At 40.5% G+C, this 23,823-nt stretch overlaps 1 protein-coding gene across 2 annotated transcripts; it reads right to left on the bottom strand.

The window, feature by feature from the left end:
- Positions 1–2,588: 2,588 nt before the first annotated feature.
- On the bottom strand, positions 2,589–20,763 carry EIF4E3 (eukaryotic translation initiation factor 4E family member 3). Of its 2 annotated transcripts, XM_064519204.1 has the most exons (8): positions 20,070–20,183; positions 18,519–18,679; positions 13,438–13,510; positions 12,224–12,318; positions 10,117–10,177; positions 6,895–6,961; positions 4,617–4,772; positions 2,589–4,064 (listed from the first exon to the last, which is right to left on the bottom strand). In XM_064519204.1, the coding sequence occupies exons 2-8, from the start codon at positions 18,605–18,607 to the stop codon at positions 4,018–4,020; spliced, it is 588 nt and encodes a 195-aa protein (XP_064375274.1). In that variant the 5' UTR covers positions 18,608–18,679; positions 20,070–20,183; the 3' UTR covers positions 2,589–4,017. The 2 variants fall into 2 exon arrangements, with proteins under 2 accessions (XP_064375274.1, XP_064375273.1); XM_064519203.1 differs by lacking the exons at positions 18,519–18,679; positions 20,070–20,183 and adding an exon at positions 20,606–20,763.
- Between the last annotated feature and the right edge of the window lie 3,060 nt (positions 20,764–23,823).

Below are 23,823 nucleotides of genomic sequence, written 5' to 3' on the forward strand. Positions count from 1 at the left end.
CCCCTCAACCAGCCCACCCTCTAGGGAGATGGGCCTGGGCACCAAGCACACACCTCCCCTCTCAGCCCATTAATTTCCTCACACCCACCCAAGAGCCTGAGTCAGCACTTCTTCAGCCAGCCTCCCCCAGCTGGCCCTGCTCCTCCTCCTCCTCCTCCTCCACTTAACACTACCCAGCAGCTAGCTCCTTCACCTGGCAGATGTGGTGACACCCCCCCACCAAGCAGCGTGAACCCTTTTTTAAGGACACAACTAGAGCTGTCCACCTGCTTCTAATGTCAGCCCCGCTTCCTAGGAGGAGGCTGAAACCATCCCTGGGTGCATGGGCAACAGTAGCTCCGACCTGTCAGACCTGGTTGACAGGTCAGATGTATCAAAGATAACGAAGTTCCTATGAATTTCATAAAAATACCTGCCTGAGTAAGGAGACAAGCGCTCCAGCTACGCAAAAGGCTTCGCTGAGACCTACTACGCTAGTGCTGAACGCCAGGGACAAGCCCTGCAGTAGCATCCCGATGTGGGTCCCCACGAGAGACAACCGGAGGGAACCACGTTTCCCCAGTTCAGCTCATGGGGATACTTGGAGTTTCTTTGTTGTCTGTAGCCATGGAAGTTCAATGTTTTAATTTTGTGTTGGAATGCCACCAGAAATTCATTTTGATAGGAATCTGTGTAGTCCATTCTTTGATATGCATTTGAACAAGTTAGGTGATTTTGAAGTAGCAGAGGATTCACTTAATCATGTTCAATAAAGCAGATCTCCACGTAAAAGTAATAAATCTTCAAAGACTTCAAGAAACTAACTGTTAACACCATTTTGTAAAAATGTGTAAGTGCTATAAATATCTGTCTGGATGAAAGGACAGTCAGCTGGAAAATTCTACAAAGTCTTTAGATTTAATGCTTGCAATGTTAAAAAAAATCACAAATATAATCTGTCATATTCCTGCAAACTTGCATTGTACAGTTTGATCCAAGCTCAATGTTGGATTGTGGCATATGATATACTGAATTTTAGTCAGAAGATATTCTTGTCAACCCAGATATCAAGTAATAATAACAATTACCATCAGAATTTCAAGCTACACAGAAAATTCCCTAGTTTTATGTAATACAGTGGGGACTCAGAACAATAAAAAATTGACAACAGTTTTTAATTTGGACTTTGGTGGACAATGGACAGCTCTTGTAGAGACACGATACAGCTGGGATAAAATCTCTCTCAATCTCTGCTCAACGTTCACGCACGGAGGTCTTCAAGGAAAAAGTGGCATGCAAGGCAACTGCATAAAAATCACTTCCTTTGGTAAGATGAATAATGTAGGATCTTAAACGAGCAAGTTCCAGTTACATCACCAAATTAACTGTTCCTGCTAGCAGATACTGTTCTCCTGAAGCTAATGGATCTGCAGCCAGAGAGGCTGCAGGGAATTTCCTCTCGCCAGAGAAACCTGGAGGAGAGGTAAGACATGCTGGCTTGCTTCCAAAAGTAAAAGCAAGGGAAGGGTGAGGTATATGATTAATTTCCTATTAGTATTCCAAAGATAGTATGTCAAGTGAGAAATCTTGTTCACCAAACTGCTGAAAACATTTTCCTGAAAGTTTTCTACCCTCACTCCTCTCAAGTCACCTTTTGACTCTGTGATACAGGCCTGGAGGCATTTCTTTTCCATATTTGTATATATCAAAAGTGCAAATATCAGCTAGCACGTAACAGGTAACTGTTATTCTGAGGCCTTCCTTTACCCACATTTTGGAAGAAGAGGAACACCAGCCACTCTCATTGCAGATAAAAAAGAAGGCCTTCTAAACATGCACTTACATTAAACCCTATTCAGTAAAAACTGTAGTAGCTGAAGTTTTACTCATTGCCACAGAAAATGAGCTCATTTGACCTTGAAAGCGAAGCACCTTTTTACGTTCTCTTATTTAAAGACTTCGTTTTAGCAGTAAGATGAAGTATCTCTACACGGGAGTCCTGCAACCCGGACCGCCACGTTTCCGCTGACTTGGGCAGTGCTAACGGAGCTGCTGGGACATCGCGGTCCTTTGCATTGCCTGAAAAACGGGATGTACCTATGAAAGAACCTGCACTGTTAGTTCAAACCCTGTTTGTAGTTAAATATAACATTAAAAAATATATATATATTTGTAACAGGTTTCAGACAATTTTTGGGGTAAGCCAAAGGGAATGATATTATTAAAAGATTAGATGTATCTTAGAAAAGCAGAGTGGTAAAAACTAACCAAAGTAAATGAGGTTGGTTGGTTTATATCATATAATGTCACTGCAACAATATGAATTTTATAAAATGTCAAATAATTAAACTAGTAATAGTCTCTATACTTTCTATTTTTAAACCTCAGTCTATGTGTATACTTTATAAAGTATATAAAGAACTGCAAGAAAATAATCGGAACTGCCAGAAAAATATCTTAAGTAGTAACTGAAAATAGACAAGCGATAGTACTAAATTTTAAGACTCCTTTCTGATTTAACACAAAAACTCCATTTAAAAGACACTTTTATCTATGAAGAAAACATAGATAGCTTCTAAGAGAAAAAATTTCACTGAAAAATACAGAGGTTTAAAAAAGAAGGTTCAGTAACATTTAATCTCAGAAAGCAGTTACAGAAGCAAGATATTTGATTTTAGAAAACTTGTTTAATTAATAATGCTCATTAACTGCACAGCTTTAATTCATAAACACAGATGAAGTTGTAAAAAATCTCAAACGTGACTCTTATTTTAAAATTTATTTGATTCTAATGGCTGCCTTTTAATATACCAAACATGTGGAAAACAGTTGCCAAATAAAAACTCTTAAAAATGAAGTAACACTCAGCAGAGTGTACATTCACCTCTACTTTGCAGCTTCTTCTTGTAAAAGGAACTAAATTAATCTTTGGTAGTATAGTAAAACAAACTGACACCGCAAATAATTAATACAGACAAACATGTAAAGATTAGCATAGTTCATATTCACATTCACACTGTAAAACAAAATCCATTTCTTTTCTGTATATTAAAAAAAAAACTCACTTAAGGTGCCATGATAACTTGAAACTACATATGATGGGACCTATTCCTTTGCACTGAAGTCAACAGCAGTCCTGATACTGATGCTTTTGTAGATGCAGGCATAGGCCTAAAATAACCCAGGAAGTGTGAGAGATGGATCCAGTCAGTCAAATGCATTAGAAATGATTCATGACACTCTTTTCATGAATGTACAGAAAAACATCGTAAGGAAGCATACAATATAAAACCATTAAAAACACCATTCCCTCTTAAAATAAGAGAGGTGCAGAGTTTGTAGGGCTTCCTATTGAGCGCTCACTCAGTCTGAAGGAGTGTTCTTTTGAAATAATTCAAGTTATTGGTTAACATCATCTCGTGGAGGGTTAGTCCTAATATAAATGTGTTCTCTTTAGTCTCTCATTCAGTGATTACTATTTGCTCTTACAGTATGTGTGCTATTGCCAGTGCAAGACCAGATTACAGGTTATATTAGAATAATGCAGTGCAATTGCTTTCTCTCTTGGGACAAAGACAGTGAGTAAATCTTAACATGATAGGAATGTTTCAAAACGAAAATTGAAAACACATTTCATCAAGCCAGTATTCCTCTATGTACAGCACATCTAGAAAAAGCAGCATACCATGTTTGTGCACATTTGCACTTAGTTAAGTACAGTACAGAAGAAATTAAAGCTTTCTCTCTTACTGAAACAGAAACAAATATAATCGGATCAAAAAAACAAGTGGCCAAAATATATTTTTAAAGAAACAAGGAAGAACTAAAAAAACAACCAAACAAAAAGTAATGATTGGCGCATTTAGTAATCAAGGCAACCATTTTCCTCATTTTCAGTAGCAATAGCCCAATTTGAAACGTTAGAAACTCAAAAGGGCACTGCGTGCGGTGCTTCTGCAGGGCTTTGTCCATCCTTCTCCGTGTCCAGAGCACTTCAAAACACTAAATAACAAATAATGAACTTGGTACAGACTGCAGTTAATGTCTTCCACGTCGGCCTTCAAAAGCATGATGTTCTCTGTGTGCTAAGGGAGAGAGGGGGGAAAAAAGAAACAATAAAAAGTGTAAACTTTGTCGTGTAAACTTTGTCAAGAAGTTAAACAGATGGAAATAGAAGACAACAATGTGTGAGTGGTCAAGGAAGACACAACACGCAAACAAGTGATTTGGGGAAAGACTATTCCGATAGTACATTTATTTACAGCCTAAAATAAGACATCCCTTAAAATCCTGATAGTAAATGGTTGCACCGCATTAATATCTAAATTTAAAAGCATGAAATCTTGAGAGTTATCAAGAGATTTATCTCAGTCACTTTAGGAGCCTTGCATATTAAATAGGAAACCAAGTATATTCTAAAATTAAATTTAAAATATTCTATACTTTGAATGGTAGCTAACTCTTACATTGAAGGGACATAACTATCTATAACTTTGAAGTAAAAATTTGAATGCAATGAGAGATGCTAAATTTCTAAAACTTTAAAGATGAATCAAGCAGGTTATGCCCATGGAAATATCCTACTGGCACTTCATTTCTCTAGTGAAGGCAGAAATGAACTAATACAAAATACTTACGTTTATAAAAAACTGCTTTAAAAGAGGTGTGTGGCAGAAGTTTATATATCTTTTCTAAAACTTTTGCTTCGCTTGCTAAAGAGGCATTCACATTCCAGACTTGTACAACATCTTCACGGTCACGAACACTGACGCTAACCCCTATTACTTCATCATCTGCACAGAAGAGGAAGCATTATTAAAAGAATTCTTTAAAAGTGAGACATGTCTAATTTGATACTTATGTATTATGAAACACTGCCCAAAAGTTGAACAAACTCAAGAAAGGAAAGAGAGCCATCTCCAATGCAGAGAATACTAATGCTGAAACCAGACAAAATAGTTACCAGAAAGAAACAAACATTATTACTCGTAGAAACTATTGTAAATATTACCTCACAATAGTTTTAATAAATTGTGGCAGGTTATTCATCTTTATTAATGCACTCCTATCCTGGACTAGAAGGGAATCACAATATTCACTAAAGTTAGTAACATAAGCTATTAAAGGTAATTTACTTCAGCAACTTACTAAAAGCAAAATTTGGGGGGGAAAAACAACTAATACCCCATGAACAGTGCCTGGCGCAGATTGTACATTACTTTTTCCAGACTGTAAGTTCTGTTTTCCCTTTCCATTTTGTCAAAGTAGCAGCAAAAAAAGTTAACAAAACCACAGTCAGCCCTGCTGCTGCTGCTAGCAATGTTGGTAGCTCCGTACTTGAGCGGAGAAGGGCTTCTTGGTGTGAAATCCTCTGGAAGCGGTTGCGTGGATAGTTCCATCTGAGACCCTGATGCTGCCGAAAGGGCATGATGCTGCTGCTGCCTCTACCTTCCTCCCACCGATTACCTCCCCCTTCCCTGGGCAGAAACTCTCTCTTCTTCTTCATGTCAGCTCAGTTATGCATATGGAGGATTTTAAAAAGCACCTATTGAAAATGTCTTTCACAGGTAAAGGATTTGAGGCTTGCACTCTCTTTCTTACAATCCTGAAATTGGCTCGGTAAACCCTTTTAGAAAAAAAACGAAACAAAACAACCAACTAAGCATACTAATGCAATATGCCCGCTCTACTATATTAACTATGTTTGAAAGATAATATTTGTTTGAAATAATATTTGTCGAAAAATCTTTGCTGAGTTGCTCTGTGAATTGGAGAAACTGAAATCTTTTCTCCTGAATGATAAATCAGAGATGAACACTTCCTAATGGGATATTCCTCATCATTAAATAAAAGCCAGTTTAATTCATATATATGCCTAGGAGAAGTAAATATGGTCGCAAGAAATGATGGAAAATATCATGTTAAACTGAAAAGTTAGCTTAGTAATCAGTTCTCGGAATTCATTCCCTGTAGGCCGCTGGATTGACAAGTTAATCATTTGCTGTACCCAGTAACGAGAAACAGTTCTGCAACTGAACCTTAGCTTACGAAATGGTCACAGACTCATACTTGCTTTTCATGACTAAGATGCAGCATTTGATGATACATCTTAAGCAAGGTAGCACTCACAGGCGCTTCCTGAGGACCATTTCCAAAGGAAACATGCAAGCCTGCAAGCACAGAGATTAAATTTATTCTGAAAATGACTTCGCTGAATTATTACACCTGAACAAAATCATGTACTAGTTTCTGGATGATTAATGACTGTTTTCCAGTAAACCAGCAAGGTATTTTAAGAATTTTTATGTAAACTCCAATACACTAAAAACTAGTCTGACCTAAGCAATATTTTTAAGTGATAATGAAAATACCACCTTTGGCTAGAGGGCTAACCTGGGATTCAGGAGACCTAGGTTTGTACCATGGCTCTGCTGCAAGTTTTTAATGTAACCATGGGCAAAACACTCAGCTTCTCTGTTTCAGGTCTTCTCTGTTGCTTCCCCTGATAACTCACCACCCTGTTAGGAGAATCAATAGAGACCACGGACGTAATAGGGGTATCTATCTAATTTAGCCACTTCCAACTGAGATAGTACAAGCAATCTGCTCTGAAAATGTAATTTGGGGGTTCCAGAATCCCGGCACTGTGGAATCAGCATTAATCATTTGAACATTGGCTAACGGACAGATGTTTCAACCCTAGAAAACTTCCTGGCTTCCAAGAAATGCAAGCTGTTGAACTCAAACCTAGAGTTAGTTCTGCCCCGAGACAGTTAGAAAACCTTGTCCTCCTCTTAATGACAAATGCGTATGAATATGATTTCCTGCCCTGTCCTACATTTTCAGGACAGTTTCCATAGCCTGCATTCAAACCCAGTGTTCGTGATGCTAGCCTAAATTATTTTAAAAAGTTACCTGCTGCACAACAATCTGTAAACTGCTCTCCAATAGTTGCTAACAGTAGCTCTTTCCAGACTGCAGCCTAAGAAGAAAAGAACAGTTACTATTGTATTATTTTCTTTTAATTTAAGTGTTAGGCTTGCTAGCTCAGTTTTGAGTGCACTCTCTTTCTGAGGTTGTCTGGACAGAAAAAGAGTATATTGTACACTGAACAGTGCAAATGAACAGTTGCACACTGTATTATATTACTAATTTCTTCACTATAGTTGGAGCAAGTTTAGACTCTGATAATAAATACTATAGCACAGAGTTGTTTTAATAAATATTTTAAATATTTAAGTATAAATTTACCTTCTCTACATCTGTGTCCATGACTCATCCTGAATGTGCTAATTATTGCAAAGCGTGAAAGTAGGTTTCTCCCAAGAATTTCACATGATAAAAAGACCATAAAGCTCTACTTGTAATCATTTGTTTCTATGGAAAATAATTACTATCCACTTTAAGAAAAGTACCAGAAAACCCTACCAGTAAACTAAATGGATTTATATTTAAACATCATGTCTGATTCTCCTTGACTACGACTTTCGACAAATTTAAATGCTAACTAGAGAATTAAAACTGGAGAAAAAAAAGCTATCGCCCAGTTTTCTTTGGCTCTGTTAGACTAATTACATTGTTATTTGCTTTTGACATTTGTTATCACCTAAGCCAAAGAGCATTCAAAACTTGGAACCTGTTCTCCAACACATTACATGCAACTCTGAGTAACGCATTCAGTAATATGCTCCAAGGTGTGTGGTTACAGAGACATAAATGTTTTCTGGAATATGACAACATCTATATTTGTCTATACCACCATGACTTTTTCATATACTGCTTCTGAGGAATGTCTTTTCTGCTATTTCGAGTTAGCTTGGGTTTTAGTACTATTAAAAAAAGGAAAAACAAATCAAATGCACCAAGGTTAAAACAAAAAGCAAGCAGCTATGAAGAAGATAAACCAATAAACTGCTTTAATGGAGTTTCTGAGCACCCCTAAGCCATCTTCTAGGATACAAAGGATGAGCATCATGCGTTTCTGTGACTTAATAATTATCAACTAATCCAATGCATAATATAGACCTGGGCTATGGAAAGAACTATCTGATGCAGTGCATCACGAGGCCGTTTGAAGATGTCAGTGTGATAATCTTTGACACGATGTATTTTGCCTGCCAATGGAAGAGTTCACATATGAATGTTGAGACTGACCATGCATACTCTCATTACCAGGCGTAGTGCTCACTACTGTGAGTTGTCCTAATGGTCTCATGGGTAGGAAGCACTTCATCCAGTAGTAAGCAGTTGCAGGATCAGGCTTATGAGGATCTAAAAAGTATTAGTTTTCGTATTAAAAATTGACAAACAGAAGTGTCACTGTACACATGCAAAAACATTTTCGAACGTCAGTATTTTGTCAGTTAGTTTGTCATACCATCCGAAAGACTGATACCTTTAGGAAAACTACATCTCCCTCCCTCCACACCCTCACCAAACATGCTATAGCATGTCATCCTTTCCCCTTAGGTCGGTACAAGACGGTTCTTCTTAGCCAGAGAGATACTGTGTGGATGAGTGACCATTAGAAATGTGAAGCCAAAAATGAGAAATAGGCATGAAGATACTATTTACCCCATTTACAAAGGTACTAAAAGCTGACTCAAGTTCATCTCCAATTAAAACTTTCAGAAGTGACCAGGGATGTTTGATATTTAATTTGAGAGATCAAAAAGTTCCCTTCTTTCAAAAAGCAGCAATCATTTAGCCTCTGAAAAAACATGTCTCTCTGAGGTCTCTAAATTCACCACCCAAAAATGGAGGCCCCCCAAACCACTTGTCACTTCTGACAATCTTCACACTTTGGATTATAAAAGGAAAAAGAAAATTTCAGTCTTTTGTGATCACTTGGGATTGGAGAGGAGGAAAGCTGCAATTCACATATGGAAAAAAAACCCACAGGCAAAATCAATTAACTTTTGGCTGAAATTTCAAGTACCATCTTTCAGCGTTTAATGCCTTTTGCAAGGCTGTCACATTTTTCTTACACTTCGCTTTTAGCATTTAAAGGCCTGATCCAAAACACACTTACACACATAAATAACACATGTGAATAGGTCAAATCTTTTCATTGTGACAGTTCACAGGAAAAGTTACCCACATGCTTTTAATAGGGGCACAAAGCCCAGCACACAGAAAACAAATTGTTTCAGCGGGGCTAAAACAACAACATGCCTGAACAGATTTTCTCTCTTAAATTTTAAAATTAAAAAAAGAGCAAATTAAAAAAAGAGCAAACCAGAAAAAGAGCAAACCAGAAAAAGAGCAAATCAAAAAGTGCTATAGTTTCACAAGACGTGCACAAGGTGATGCGACAGCTCACTGTTGCCAGCAAAGGGGACTATCCTACTCTTCCTCTTTTCTCCTTTACCCCTTAGACTCATCAAAAATATCTCCTGGTCATGTACTGACCAAATTAAAAAAATATTTTTTTCTGCCATCTTTGTGCATTAAACTGGCTCCCAGAAAGATCTGATGAGCACCACTGCCAGCACAAGCGGGACCGGGAAAGGAGAATGAGCAAGATCTTCCCCCTTCCAGTGGGAGCAAGCCGTTAGGCAGGATTAGCTATCCATGGAAATGAAGCCTTAGTCTTCAACCGGCACGAGAAAGGCACAGTGCTACGTACATCTCTACGCAGGTGCAAACAAGCCATGTTAAGCACAAATAGTCCTACTGAGCCTGACAGAGAGCTCAGTCGCGCTTGGCACTTGAGCGAAACTCCGGCAGTCGTGCTGAGCTGCGTGTTGATTCTTGAAGAGTATCACTAAGGTTCTGGCTATAATTTAGCACTTAGTATTACCAGAAAAAGTTTTTTATATTTTGTTTTGCACACCTGTAAGCACACAGAGTCCTGAGAACAAAGGCACTTACAAAATACTACGCTTGCCAAACGGAAACGGAGTACAGCACTTCAACCACACAGTGGCAAATATGGTCAAAAACAAGATACTGAATTAGCTAAAAATAAATGCTTTCTCATCGTCTTGCAATAAAAGGTTGTGGACTTTAAAACGGTGTTTGGTTGTTGTAGTGACTGATGTCAAAACTCAAGAACTTTACAAGAGCTTTATTTTACAGAGTTTAAAGAACTCCCCTTGTTAAATCATTTCTAAGTGAAAGGTGAATATTACGTACCGTACTTTCTTTAGGGACCTTCATTTTCCATACACCTCCTTTGGCATTACTTTCCTCTTCCCTAGTTATGGGAAATATATCAGTAAAATAAACATTCAAATCCACATCAAGATAAACCTATGTCTGGGGTTTAATTTTCCCAGAAAAACCCCATTTGAAACACAATTACTAACTCCAGGTAGCATGACTCAAGCTATGACTTTTGACATCTGAGATAAATCTTTCATTGTTCATATGAAGTATATTTCTCAACACCTAATCTCTCTCCTAAGTTTTGTGTGTTGGAAAATACTTACATTTTCCCTGACCACAGACTATCTTTGAAGTGGCTGCACACTATATGGGAACATGCCACAAAGCAATTTCATGTTTTGCTATGGTAACCTTTTATTTTGGAAAAACTCTGGCATATTTTCACATAAGCAACTTGTTACTCTCAAGTTCATTCAGTTTAACACAAGAACTTGAACACACTTCAGTTCAGTTCCATGACAGCTAGAAATTAATTGCCCTTATTTAGAGAAAAAGACTCAAGTTGTCTGGGGTCAGGACGGACATGATCAGAAACTGCTTTATAATGGCAAAGGCACAACAACAAACCTGCAGACTTTTCAGGTTTATTCTGTCAGTATTCTTTTTATAAATTTTACACTTAGAGCTTTTAGTTTTCTGCTAGAACCCTGTAAAAGCAAAGCTGAAGTTTTCACAGGCATACCCTAAAATTCACCTTTCGAAAATCTAAACCTACAACGCTTGAATAAGAAACTTGGAAAGATTCCCCAGGATCGATGGGTTCCCACAAATCCAGACAAATGCTGGGGAAAGCAGAGAGGCAAACTTTGGAACGACATCTTCAAAAATCTGCACTCCAGAATTTGTTTTTCCTCCTAAAAACAATGCTGCAATTAGCCAGCATGCTGTAACTGTAATCAGGGAAAAGCTTCTGTGCAGTAATTACTGAAAAGTTAGTGGGCTTTGATGATATCAACATCTTGCAATCCCTTTCCTAAAATACAGCATATACATTTACTTTGATAGTCTTAAAATAGATGTATCATTTTCAAAAAAGATCTTTGCATTTCACACCCCTACGAGTCACTTACCAAATCAAAACTAAAAATAGAGAAAAAACAAAATGTTCCCACTCATCCTGACAAAGATATCAAGACCTGCACACAATTGCCTACTTGATTTGTACAGGCTCTTTCAACCCACTTAAGCTATTCTGACCAGTTACAGTATTTTTAGAAAAGTAATGTATGTTTTCAGACATATTTCACTTCAGAAAATTATTTACTTCTTCAGATTAGGATGGAAACCTCCTGTAGTAAGTCAACATCCAGTTAGACATACTATGATCAAGTTAAAGAGCTCTAATTCAATCACTGTCTAGTGCAAATGATGCCAAAAAGATCAAATCTCCTCAGAAAATGTTTAAGCTATCTAATTAGAAAGTAAAGGAATTTCATCAGGAAGAAGGTATGCTAAACTCAACTTCTGGAAAAAAAATCAATGAGTTATACTTTATTCCATTTCCATTCTACAGTCTCATAGGAATTTGCTGCAACTTATCCCTTCATAATGGCATAGTTAAATAGTAATATTTAGCTTTAATCTAAGCCCATACACACAGTTATATACATATGAACCATACTTTTGCATGGGTAAAAAACTGGCAAGGAGTGTCAGCCATTTGCATTGTTACCACAATATCTTCAGTGGAGAGAAAAAAATTAAGTTAAAAATAATTCAAATACTAGTAACCCACACGAAAGCATAATATACCATAAAGTATTTTCTATGTATTCTTGAACTGAAATTCAGAGACACATTTTATTAATTTTTAATTCATAATTTAATTTCTTATTTACATTTTTGCTCCAAAGTGGACTATTAAGTTACAGTCTTTTTAATATAGACTTTCTTTAGTGCAAGTAACTTTTAAGCTTAACGAGATCCTGATAGACCTACAAAAGAAATATCCTTAGTTCAACTATTTGCAGGTAACAGAGACAAGACACTCCTGTCTCATTTGTTCCTCCTTTCACCATGTACTTCATGTTTTTCACTGCCCACTCCTAGAAATGTCTAATGATAACACACTTACCAAAGCGGTCGTCTCTCTCCCCTCATTAAATGGTAACTACTTCTCAGGGGCAAATTTGTCACAGGAGGGATGTTGTTGTAGACACTCCAGAAATTCTTAGGAAAAAAAAAAAAGAAAAAAAGAATGAAAGCATAGTTGCATTAACAGGTGAGAAGAACTTCCATGCAGATTTACTTCCTTTGTTCATTTTCTCCAGAACTGTCACATATTGTACTCCTAGACAGCTATCACCTTCTTGTACTTTATTAAAAAAAAGCTCTGAAATCAACTTGTTGCAATTTCACTTCTTAAAGATTTTAAAGATGTATGTTGCAGCAACATGCAGTGATGTAACATTAGATATAAATACAAGTTTAAAACCAAACATTGCAACATTATGTGATAATTTTTTGTGGCCCCTGGCAATTCCATCTAAGCCATTTCCATCATCCAGACACTAAAAGAGAAGAAAAACTATTAAAAATATAAAAAGATACATCTCATGTAATGTAACTGTACAAACATTAGTAAGACAGCTTCACTTCAAGCTCCAGAAGATCACCATGGTTGGGTTCTTCCAAGGAGAAGGCTTTGGCATCACTTTAGAAGTTCAGAGATCTAGTGAACTAAGTCAGCTTAGGGTTAAGGTAAGGCAAATACCAATTCACTGTATTTCATACCAACTCTGGCAGTAAAACAGAAATGCCATTTTACTTGCAAGAGATGCCCACTGATTGGCACTGATGATTTAAAACTAGATGACACAGAAACATGCAGAATTTGTCACTGCTGCAAATATCCATGATGTGAAAGTACCGAACCATAAGCCAGTTCACTGGAAAAAAAAATCATGCTCAAGGGTAGAGACAGGAAAATCAACCACAAGCTCTAACTTTGCTGTGTTAAAGAGCAACTGGAGAAAAAGCAGGATAAATACTTAAAATATATCAAGTACAACAATCCAATAGCAGCACCAGAGGAAACTGGAATGGTTAAGAAGAGAGGGCTCGTCTGATCAAAGCAAACCAATATACGTCATCCTTTTCTGGTCTGGAAAGTCAAATGAAATTCAGAGAATGACTAAGTGATGCCACATACAAAGAGCAGCACTGACATTTCATACCACAGGTGAGTGAAGGCAGGAGCATGACTCATCCACACGAGTGTTAATATAACTTCACACCTTGAGTTTCATTTTTCATGTGTGGGAACTACTGTAGCAAAGCTAATCTTACCTGCACTGTTTGTACTGTGTAAATCTTCTTCAAGTTTGATGCACATTCAGCTGCTGTAGTACCAGGAAGCGACCTTGAAAAAAAGGAGAGGTTAATAAAAATATGTATTTTACCTGGGGGCAGGGGAAAGGGAGGGAGACGGATGGAGAAAAGTGAATCATATTAGCAAGAAGTTGAAACATTCATATGTCAAAGTTACACAGTAAACTCCAACTTAGATGATCATTACTTATTTAAAAATAGGAATTCAATTGTCCTTATACTTTAGGATGAATTGAGATTTGTCAGGTAGTTTACAAAACTATGTTTTAATTAGACAGGTGAATTAAGATTTTAAACCAAAAATAACTGTGTTCCTTTTAATGGCCACCCCACTCTCTTTTCTGCTTTTAGGCACTACAAAAAAAAAAAAACCAGTTTGAATTTTAGGGGTTGTCAGTAATTGAATTTAAGCTAACATCCAAGCTGTCTTTTCAGCTGCATTCAGTATAACCCAGATGTCTCTTTGGCCATTTCAAAATATTCTCAGTATTTCATACTTCCATCTTCTTTTAAAAAATGTTAGCTATATAATTAATTATAATTAGACTCTAAATTTGAAGTCCAGCTTACCCGCACGCGCCGCTAGATGGCACAAAGCTACAGACGCACATAACCAGCGCAGTGACTGAACTGGTGCAAGCCCTGCTGCTGAAGTGCAGCCTCTGAAGCAGAGCCAAGAGCACCAAAGCATCCCTATTTTGAAACAAAGCAACCTTCCATTCCATCTTAAAAAGAGCAATCACAAATGTATAAGAAGACCGAACCCGGAAAAAGGAGCAACGGAGTAGATTTAAGATATATAGAGAAAAACTAAGTTGTTGCCCAGGTACCTGCTGAAGAAAGATCTAAGGTAAGGGCAGCAGAGACCTCAGCAATCCCCCCATCCATGCGGCTGTCTGGCCCTGACACCTCTGCTCAGCATAAAAGCATCGAGGACCACACCAAAAGACCTCTCTGCTGTTAAAGACACAATTCAGGTTCTGGGGCAAGAGCTGGATATACATATAAAGGAAGAAATTGAATAATTAAACCTAAGCAAAACTACTAAAACAGCATCACATTTTCAAAACTCTAATATTAGCTCCAATGTTTTTTGAAGGCACCTGTCAAAATGAATGACTTAAAATGCATATAAAAACAGCAGAGAACCCCCTCTTGACTTTTCCAGTGCAGAACAGAAACTAATGTCTGGTTAACTGCTTATCTGTTACTCGCTAGACAAAGGACAGCGATGGAGCTGATGAGAAAATGGTGTATTAAATGTCCGTATCTCAATAATTACTTTAACAAGAAGTTATCAAAAGCAGACAAGAAACTGATATGGTGTTGGCTGTACTAATGTGATCTATGTACTATGAAAAATATGGGAAAACTGATAAACTGATAAACAAAAATTGCCTTTTTTGCACTCTACACTCAACATGAAAGAATAAACAGAGAAATTCAAACTAACTGGACAAAAGTAAAGACAGTCAGATGGCTTCCTAATGCAGGATACAAGAAAAGTAGCAACTTAAAAGGGACAGAAAACTTTGCAGGTGATTTAACTTTGTCAGTAGGGAGTAACAGGGGTCTGCAATGCAGTATCACCTGTGTTTTCTTAGCACTGACACAAAGCAGAACCTCCCAAATACTGTTTCATAAACGGGCAAAACCAGGGATAACTTTGCTTCTCCATGTCGGATACCACTGTCCGAGGAATCACTTCTCTTACGCACTACTGCTGCCAGTTTGCTAACTCAGTAGCCACCAATATACATGCAGTTAACTTTGCTTTATAGTATCATCGCTCTGTACGTTCACATTGATATTGCTGCTGAGATGCTGTGATAATAAAGTCTATTCAAATGCGAGATCGAAAGATATTCTGGAACTACAGCCAAAGGCTATCTAGGCATTCACAGGAGCCATTCAGCAATTCTAAAGCCATGCCAAAAATCAGCTAAGAATGAAATACAGAATATTCCTCTCCGAGGTCCTCAAATGACTCAGCCTGATAGCTGCAAACAATGTGTTCCAGAGGACCTACGTGATCAGCTGGCAGAAAACACCAACCAACCAGCAGATTATTTATCTGAAAATTCAAGGTGATGGACTAGTCTTTTATTTCTAGTAACTTGCTTGGCAAGTGCTTCATGCCCACAAGATTACACAGGACTATTCCAGCCTTTCATCCAACTCTGAAAAGTATCATTGATCGTTTGGGGTTATCTCTAACTCCAAAAGCTTTTTTATTAAAAAAACTACTTAGAAAAGATGAAGAGATCTCCGAAATAACTATTCAAATACCCAACTAATCCTTTTTTACATGTTATATCCAGCTTATATTTAAATAATGTTCAAAGTTCTCAGGAATACTCTGCTATACCTCTAGATCATTTGTAACCTATTATTTCCGTATACAACCAAAACCCCAATTCACGATTTGATTAACTGGGAGACACAAACCATTCAAAGGACTTCAAATTATAAAATGATAACATACATCAATTTAAAAGTTTCACTTCTGTGCCATTTGCCACACTAAGAGGAATTACACTTGCATAAATTAGGATTAACGCATGAGTATAAGGCAGAAACAATATATTAGTCAGAGCCAGCCAAAGTGGCAGACATTAAAAGAAAGTACTTAAGCTACAGACAACAAGAGGAAAAAACATACAATTTCCTGCCAGATTACAGAATCGTGACGAATGTGAAGCACCGCGTTTCTGCGATAGATGCCCACAAGCTCCATGGACCAGCAGAGATGACAACTGATTGGTTTTTGTGCCTCGAAACCCACAAAATAGTGATTTTTTTTTAATTGAGTACACAGGAAAAGTTTAGATTAAATTAGCAGAAATGGTAGATGAGTTTCAAATGAGAAAAACTGCAGAAATTCCTGTTTCTGCAACTTTTCCAGCAAACAGTCAGTTACGATATAAGCCAGGGGTCATAAGATGATTGTGTAGTTTGCTGAAAAAACTCACTGTATGTTCTACTACAAAACAGGAAAACTGCAAATACTGGTCCTTAAAATGAAGCCCTTACAGAATTCCCTCGTCTGGAATAATTTTACTGCCATCAGCAACACTTTTAATCTGACGTGCCATGCTAAACTTTTAATTCAAGCCATGGCGAACAACTGATTTCCACGTATCTCCCGTACCTTACAGGAAACTCCAGGAGCATCAGTTAAGAGCACGAGAAAATGGGGCCATGAGCAACCTGCCCAAACCGAATCCTAACGCCAGCTTGCAGCTTCTGCTTTATTATTCCACCAGGAATAATGGACAAAGATACACAGATAAACTCCATTGTTTTATCCATGAATAAATCTCCAGGTGGTCACGCTTATGTTAATGCCTGATGCCGAACTGTAGCTCTTCTGTTTCCCTGCAAAGAATTAAGAGCCGGTTTGTTTCCGATGTGCTCACACTGTCACTCTTCCCAATGGGAATCTGCCCACAGCTTCAGCGGCAGCAACGTTAAAAGCCTCTGAGCACTCCAGCAAATACCAGTGCAAGTATTTAGCTGCAACCTGCTTTGGTAGAAATAAGCAAAATATTTAATTCCAAAGCATATACTCAAAAACATGCTGTGGCAACTAAACAAATCTAGTAATCCATTCTGAATACAAAGACTGATTTCAAGCTATCAAAGCCTGTCAAAATGCATTTACTGATTTGAACGTTTTTCTAATATTAACCATCATTTTTCATTGTAAACCACCTACTCATTAGCTTTAATAGATGGAATAGATGATTCTAGATAAATAAGATTTTGCTATAGGGAAGAAGGGAAAGTATTAAGTTTTGTTTCAAATATTTGATGTGTTCAGCTATAAAAATTCACAACTATTATGAATATGGCTCAATTATCAGAATTTATCTACTAAAGTTTATTTATATAAAACTCATCAGTGTAACAGGGAGAAAGAAAAACAAGCGTATAAAGATAATGTATTTTCTAAGACCACTTTCACTTTCCTGGAGCAGACCAATAGCACTGCATGACATTTGATAACATTTCTTAGCATGTTCTTCTGCTCAAAAAACAGATACATAAAAGTTAAACTGTTCTTACAACAGAAACAAACTAACTTAAAATCACTGCTAGAAGTCAGGCAAGAAGACACAACAGGCCGGCCGCGACCCTACCGCCTCATCTGCGCAGACGTATGCTCAGCCTTCCCGAAGGAAGTGGATCTTGGACAAAATTGGGCTGGAGACGAGCCTTCCGCACCAGACTTCAACGCGGTCTATGCTCATTTTCTGACAGCACTGATTTGTAAAGAAGGGAACTGATATTTTCCTTACTGTGGGCTGAAATGGGTACATTAGCAATACTAGCAGCTCAGATGCAGGTAGGCTTTCAAAAGCTGTCTTTTTGCAAGGGCAGGTAATGTCCCCATCACCGCGTGTGCGTTCACGCACACTGTACCGAAAACTCACCGCAGAGCCTCCGGTTCTCACGGCAAGCCTGGAAAATCAGGCAGCTGCTAACGCTAGTAAATTCTCTTTACTCGTTCGTACAGAAAGGCTTACTCAGTGTAGCATTAAACATAAAATGGCATACAATACACAGTCTAAACTACAGCCATGATTTGCAAGCTTTGCAAAGTAGGCTATGTGCTTCGTGCCCATATACACATGAGCAAAGTGTAAGCAGTTTCACATCCTTAGATTTACACAAGGATCACACCCAGATCTACATCCCAAAATCCCACTAAGGGATGGTTTCAAATGCCAAGCAGCGCTTGTTATCAATGATACCCGAGTCCTGATGATACCAAGCCTTGACGGTCTCATCGCATTTGACTTTTCCTTTGTGCAATCCCCATGTTGACTGTGCTACACAACCTGAATGCAATAACCAGATTTCTAATCTTTGTTTTTAACTTGTTATATTCAGTGAGGCGTAACCATATTTTGTTGTAAAAAAATCAAGACTGCTGAAAAACTGAAAGACAGAGTTGCAAAAACTAGAAATAAATTCCTTCCTGCAAAAGCCAGAGAGGGTTATGAAGAGGCCCCTGCACCAATGCAGAGCCTCACCAAGTTGAACACGAGTGCAAAGCTCTCCGGCGTGAATCGGCTTCCCAAGAAGGCACCAAAGGCATCTGCCCACCTTGCTGAAATCCCATGTCTTGTAACACCACCACTGCGCTGCAGGCAAAAGCTCTACCAGCGGGATACTCAGGTACGAACCTGGAGACCTGCAGCATGGAAAACCAAACAGCAGAGCAAACTCCTGGTGTTAGGACCTTTAGCACATGACCTTAAGAAGTTTTTGCAATTAAAAAGAAAATCCTGTTTTTCTTAAGAGAAAAAACTGACAGCTTTTCTGTACTCTTTTATGAACCAGCTGACCTACTGACATCTGAAGATCATACATACCATCTTACTTGTCAAACCGGTGAATAATATTCTCCCAAACACTTTCATTATTCTCACTTTCCGAAAACAAATATGGGGTAGTAGATGAGAAAGCAGTGTCAGATGGCAAATACTGCAGCCACGCATACCAAAAAAGGCTTCACGCTTGCAGGAAATGCAAATGTCCAGGAACATACCTGAGAGGAGGAAAACGACTTGACCTGCTCACAGGATTACAGCCTCCAGCTGCTACGCTCATGCCAAGGCATTTACAGAAATAAGTGCTGATGTGAGATAAAGACATTTACTTCTGAAGCAGGAGATGCATCAAGTGACAATATTACAAAGCTGAGGTCATTAAACCTAAGGCAGTTTTTTGGGAGCCTATCACAGTTGCTATACACAGCACTGTTTAGCTGATGGGTATTTATTTTAGAGCTCTTAGAACAGAAGTTATGGATTTTTCTCACAGTAATATAATAAAAAAGGCAACTCTGCATAATGTGAGCACCTATTTTAACCTGATTCCTAAGAGCCACTTCTTCCAGCATTCCAGGCCAAGTTTAGGGTGATATGTAATGGTAGTCAAAACCAACTTCATCTCCTGGGAAAGCACCACTGCTCCACGCCGTGTGTTTCTGCAGTAAGTGAGAACCCATGCACGCAGCTAAACCCTGCGGAAAGTCCATCCCGTCCCGCTCGGGATGAAGGTGCTGCCGCAGCCCACTCTGCGCGGGTGCACCCACCAGCGCTGCAGCTGCTGCTCCGGGCCGCCGCAGGCACACGAACCTCCGCACACTGCAGTCTATTACATTTATGGCTGTACATTAAAAGGTATCTCTTGTGTGCTTTTTAATGCCTTAAATGGTTTTCAAATGTACAAAACATCCTTTCTGTTTTGCTGTCATTCTCCCTCCCTGACATTATTCTCTTATTGCTGCTGGTAAACAAAACACAATAGTGTTTCGCATATAAATCAGTAATTATGTTTTGACCATTGGCCCCATATTTTTTAACAATAGGCCCTGAACTTCTGGAAACTTAAGGTAACAGTTATGTTTTTTAGAAGTTTACATACGCTCCTAGTTTTATAATTAAAGATAACAACAGCACTATCTAATTAAATGCAGCTGTATGGAACCACAGAGAAAGAAATCAGCAGAAAACCAGCTTTTTGAAAGCGCAAAACACAGTGAAATCAAAACAAATAAATAAATAAATAGAAATCACAATGTAACTGTGCAACTTGTAGCGGGCTGTAGCTTCTGGCGTGGAGAATAAGAGATAGCGGTGCTTTATCCCCGCGCGGCCTGGGTGCGCAAACAGCGACAAGCAGCAGTCCAAACGGTGCTTAAAATAAATACATAAATAAAATAAATAACCCAAACAGAACCCAAACTAACCCCGGGAGCCCAGCTCCGACGCGGAACCCGGCCGCCAAGCAGCCGGCAGGCCGGTAAGCGGAGCCCGGGAGGCCCCGCGCTGCGCCCCGAGGGCCGCGGGAGCGTTCGCAGCCGTTCGCAGCCGTTCGCAGCCGTTGCTGCGCGGGGCCGGGCCGCCGCAATCCGCGCAGCGCGGGGGCGCTCACGAGGGAGAGGAGCCGCTTTCCCGGGGCGGGGGGGAAGGAGGCGAAACGGGCGGCAGGGAAAGCGCGGGCGGCGCTGACGGGCCGCGGGGCCAGGCCGCGGCAGGCCGGGGCGCCCGGGGGGCGCAGGCCCGGCCGCCTCTCCCCCCCCCCCCGGCCCGGCCCCCCGCCCCGCACTCACTTGTCGAGCCAGAAGGTCCAGGGCGAGTGCAGCGGCAGCGCGGGCGCCTCGGCGGCGCGGGGGCGGCGCGGCGGCTCCGGGCCCGGCGGCGGCGCGGGGGGGCGCAGCGCCATCTCCCTCGGCCGCGCCGCGCCGCCCCGCCCCGCCCGCGCCGGCCGCGGGGGGCGCCGGGCCCGGGGCCGGGCCGGGGAGCGGGGCCGCTGCGCGCAGGGCCGCGACAAGGCCGCGGGGGGCCGGGACAGGGCCCGGGGCCGGGGCGGGGGGGACAGGGGACACCCGGGGCCGGGCGGGGACAGGCCGGGGGACGCAGGGAGAGGTGTGAGAGGGACACGGGCGAGGGGACAAGGGACACCGGGGGGACAGGGACACAAGGGGACAGGGGACACTGGGGGAGGTGAGCAGGGCACAGACGAGGGGACAGGGGACACCAGGGGGGTGAGCAGGACACAAGGGGACAGAGGAGACACAAGGGGACAGGGGACACCAGGGAGGTGAGCAGGGCACAGGCGAGGGGACAGGGGACACCAGGGGACAGGGGACACCCAGGGGTGACAGGGGACACCAGGGAGGTGAGCAGGGCACAGGCGAGGGGACAGGGGACACCAGGGGACAGGGGACACCCAGGGGTGACAGGGGACACCAGGGAGGTGAGCAGGACACAGGGGAGGAGACAGGGAACACCCAGGGAGGACAGGGGACACCAGGGAGGTGAGCAGGACACAGGCAAGGGGACAGGACACTGAAAGCAGACGAGGCCTGGGGGTGCCCTCTCGAAGACCACCTCCTGGTTCAGTCTGGCATGGCAGTGCTGAGCAGAAAAGCATCTAAATAGCTCTAAAAACCCAAGTTTTAGGACAAAAAACTCTCACACGTTCACAAAACGAGCGGACGACGACAGTGCAAACTGGCCACGGATGGGGACAGCAGCACCACCAGGAATCGCTTCACAAGTTGGGGGGGGCCACAGGAATTATTTGTCATCTTTGCAGCCTATTTAACTTACACACTCGCTTCTGTATGTTCCTGCTGATCCAGCATGGACATGTGCTGAAACCTCACATTATTTTCATAATAGTATTTTATAAATTAAGACTCTCCCCAGTGGGACTGTGCGCAGTAGTAAAGCTAAACACCCACGTAAGTGATAGCAGGATCAAAGACCATGAATCACATAGGATTCCTTGCAAGCATATTTAGTAGGATGAATAATTTTATATATACTTCATCCTAACAGAGGAATCAGTGAAGCCACACTCCTTCATAGAAATGAAATCTAACAGTAAGAAAGGGCAGAGATCACCTGTAAAAAAGCAGTATGTGCAGTAACACAAAGAGACAAAAAAAGTTAATGATTATATTGTGCAGATGGAAAATGCTAACTGCTTAGCCAAATTAAATAAGATCTGGAAAACCAGTTGCACCATCTCTTGCAATTTAATTTACTCCTCTTTAAATAGAAGACAGAAGATAATGATCATTTGGGAGAGCTTGGATGCTCTGAGCTCGCTCTCCATTTTGGTGATGAGCCCACCAGAAATGTTAATCTTGAAAAATGCCAATAAATGGCTGCATCAAGGGCCAACAGCCTGGATTTTCTCAGATCAGAAGAGGAGGCAGGAAGAAAGTGCTGCTTTCTTATGACCCTAAGGGACCACATCTTGCCTCTGTGACTGCAGCTGTCAGTCTCCAGGACTACTACATTTTTGGTATCCCTCTGCTAAGGTTGCCAGTGAGGTGTCAATTTTTGGATATGCCGCACAAGCACTCTGGAAATAGGGCCAAAACTACTAGAGTATGTTACAATAACTAACTTAAAATCTACCACCTGCCTCCGTGACAGGAACCATAAGCTTCAGCGAAAACCTCCAGATTCCATTATCACTGAGCTAGTCATGATTTAAAACATTATGTCTCAGGTTGAAAACAAATTATTATGTTATAAACAATCTGAGCTCTAAGTAACAATATACAAGTACAACCCCCACACCTCCACGACACCGAGTGAATACCAGGCTACAGAGTCTGCATCATTATTCCAAATGAGACATGTAAAAAAGCCTCAGTTCATTTCTTGTTTACATCAGTAAATACCAGGCTTCACAGCGGCACAAGGTACGTTGTGGGAATCTCAAATAACAGTAAATTAATCTGGCTGTGGAGGAAGGGCAATCACAGGATGCACTGAATTAGCACATCCTTTGCCTACGGAGATTTCTAAGAAGTCGTGACACAAAGGCAGAAATGAGTCTCCTGAGATGCATCGCACAAGGAAAAACGATGGTGAGAACGATATCCTGACTCTGCTTAGCCACCTTGTGCTGCCAGCACTTCTTGAACAACATCAATTCAGAGATTTTAAAATCCCAGGAAAATATTAGCGCTTTTAGATATTCATAGGGCTTTAATTAAAAAAATATACATTTCCCTGATGTTTGCCATATATCTGGAAGCCTATTCTTTAAAGAAACTCAGCTGAAGCCATCCCCTGTGGTTTTGAATCTTTTCAAGTAGATTTACAATAAATAAACTGTGTTATGGTGTAGTTCTACACTGCAAGATGGTGGTGCAGAGATGAGTCAATTAAAGCTCACCGTGACAGAAGGGTTGCCTATCTCCCATCTTCTCTCCTTTTTCCAGCTCCCAGCCATGCGCTCCTGTTGCTTGCAGAGTTTTCTGGATAAATATATTTTTTTGCCAAGTTAGTGAACTGCATCAGATTATAAAAGGGCCTTAAAAAGCAGATTGGTGTGGCTGAGAGCAGCAGAGAGGGAGTGTGACCTTCCCACTACAACAGCAGTCAGATCAGATCAGCTAATTTCAGGCGACAAATGGCAAAAGAAAAGTTGAGTTGGAAATACTCTTCTGACACATTCTGCGAGCTTCTAGCACCTCTTTGCTGCCCCCAGGAAAGTACCTGAACCGCTTGGCCACAGCAAGGCCCAAGTTGTTTCATGTTGGGGCTAATTAGAGCCAGAATAAACACCAAATACTTCATAACTCTTTCCACGATCTCACTTTAGATCTTAAACCATGCTCCTATAATCCTTGCTGATCCCAAAGTCTTGACAGCAATGGATATATTGCATGTGCCTGGAAAGTTATTTGCCTGTTCAAACAGCTTTTCACACCCCCCTGCTCCCAGCAACAGCGGAGAATCGCTGTAGTCTAGAGCCACGGTGGTTCGCTCGGGCAGAGCACATCGTCAGGCATGCAGGACC

The sequence above is a fragment of the Dromaius novaehollandiae genome, chromosome 12 (assembly GCF_036370855.1).
Source record: "Dromaius novaehollandiae isolate bDroNov1 chromosome 12, bDroNov1.hap1, whole genome shotgun sequence".
Lineage (NCBI taxonomy): Eukaryota > Metazoa > Chordata > Aves > Casuariiformes > Dromaiidae > Dromaius > Dromaius novaehollandiae.

Bases quoted from the DNA above. Each gene is read 5' to 3' on its own strand.
- EIF4E3 (XM_064519203.1), bottom strand. From the start codon at position 20,718: ATGGCGCTGCGCCCCCCCGCGCCGCCGCCGGGCCCGGAGCCGCCGCGC. The intron at 13,511-20,605 runs GTGAGTGCGGGG...CTTTTTTTCAAG, and splicing joins TGGACCTTCTGGCTCGACAA to GTCGCTTCCTGGTACTACAG. The intron at 12,319-13,437 runs GTAAGATTAGCT...TTTTTTCCTAAG, and splicing joins ACACAGTACAAACAGTGCAG to AATTTCTGGAGTGTCTACAA.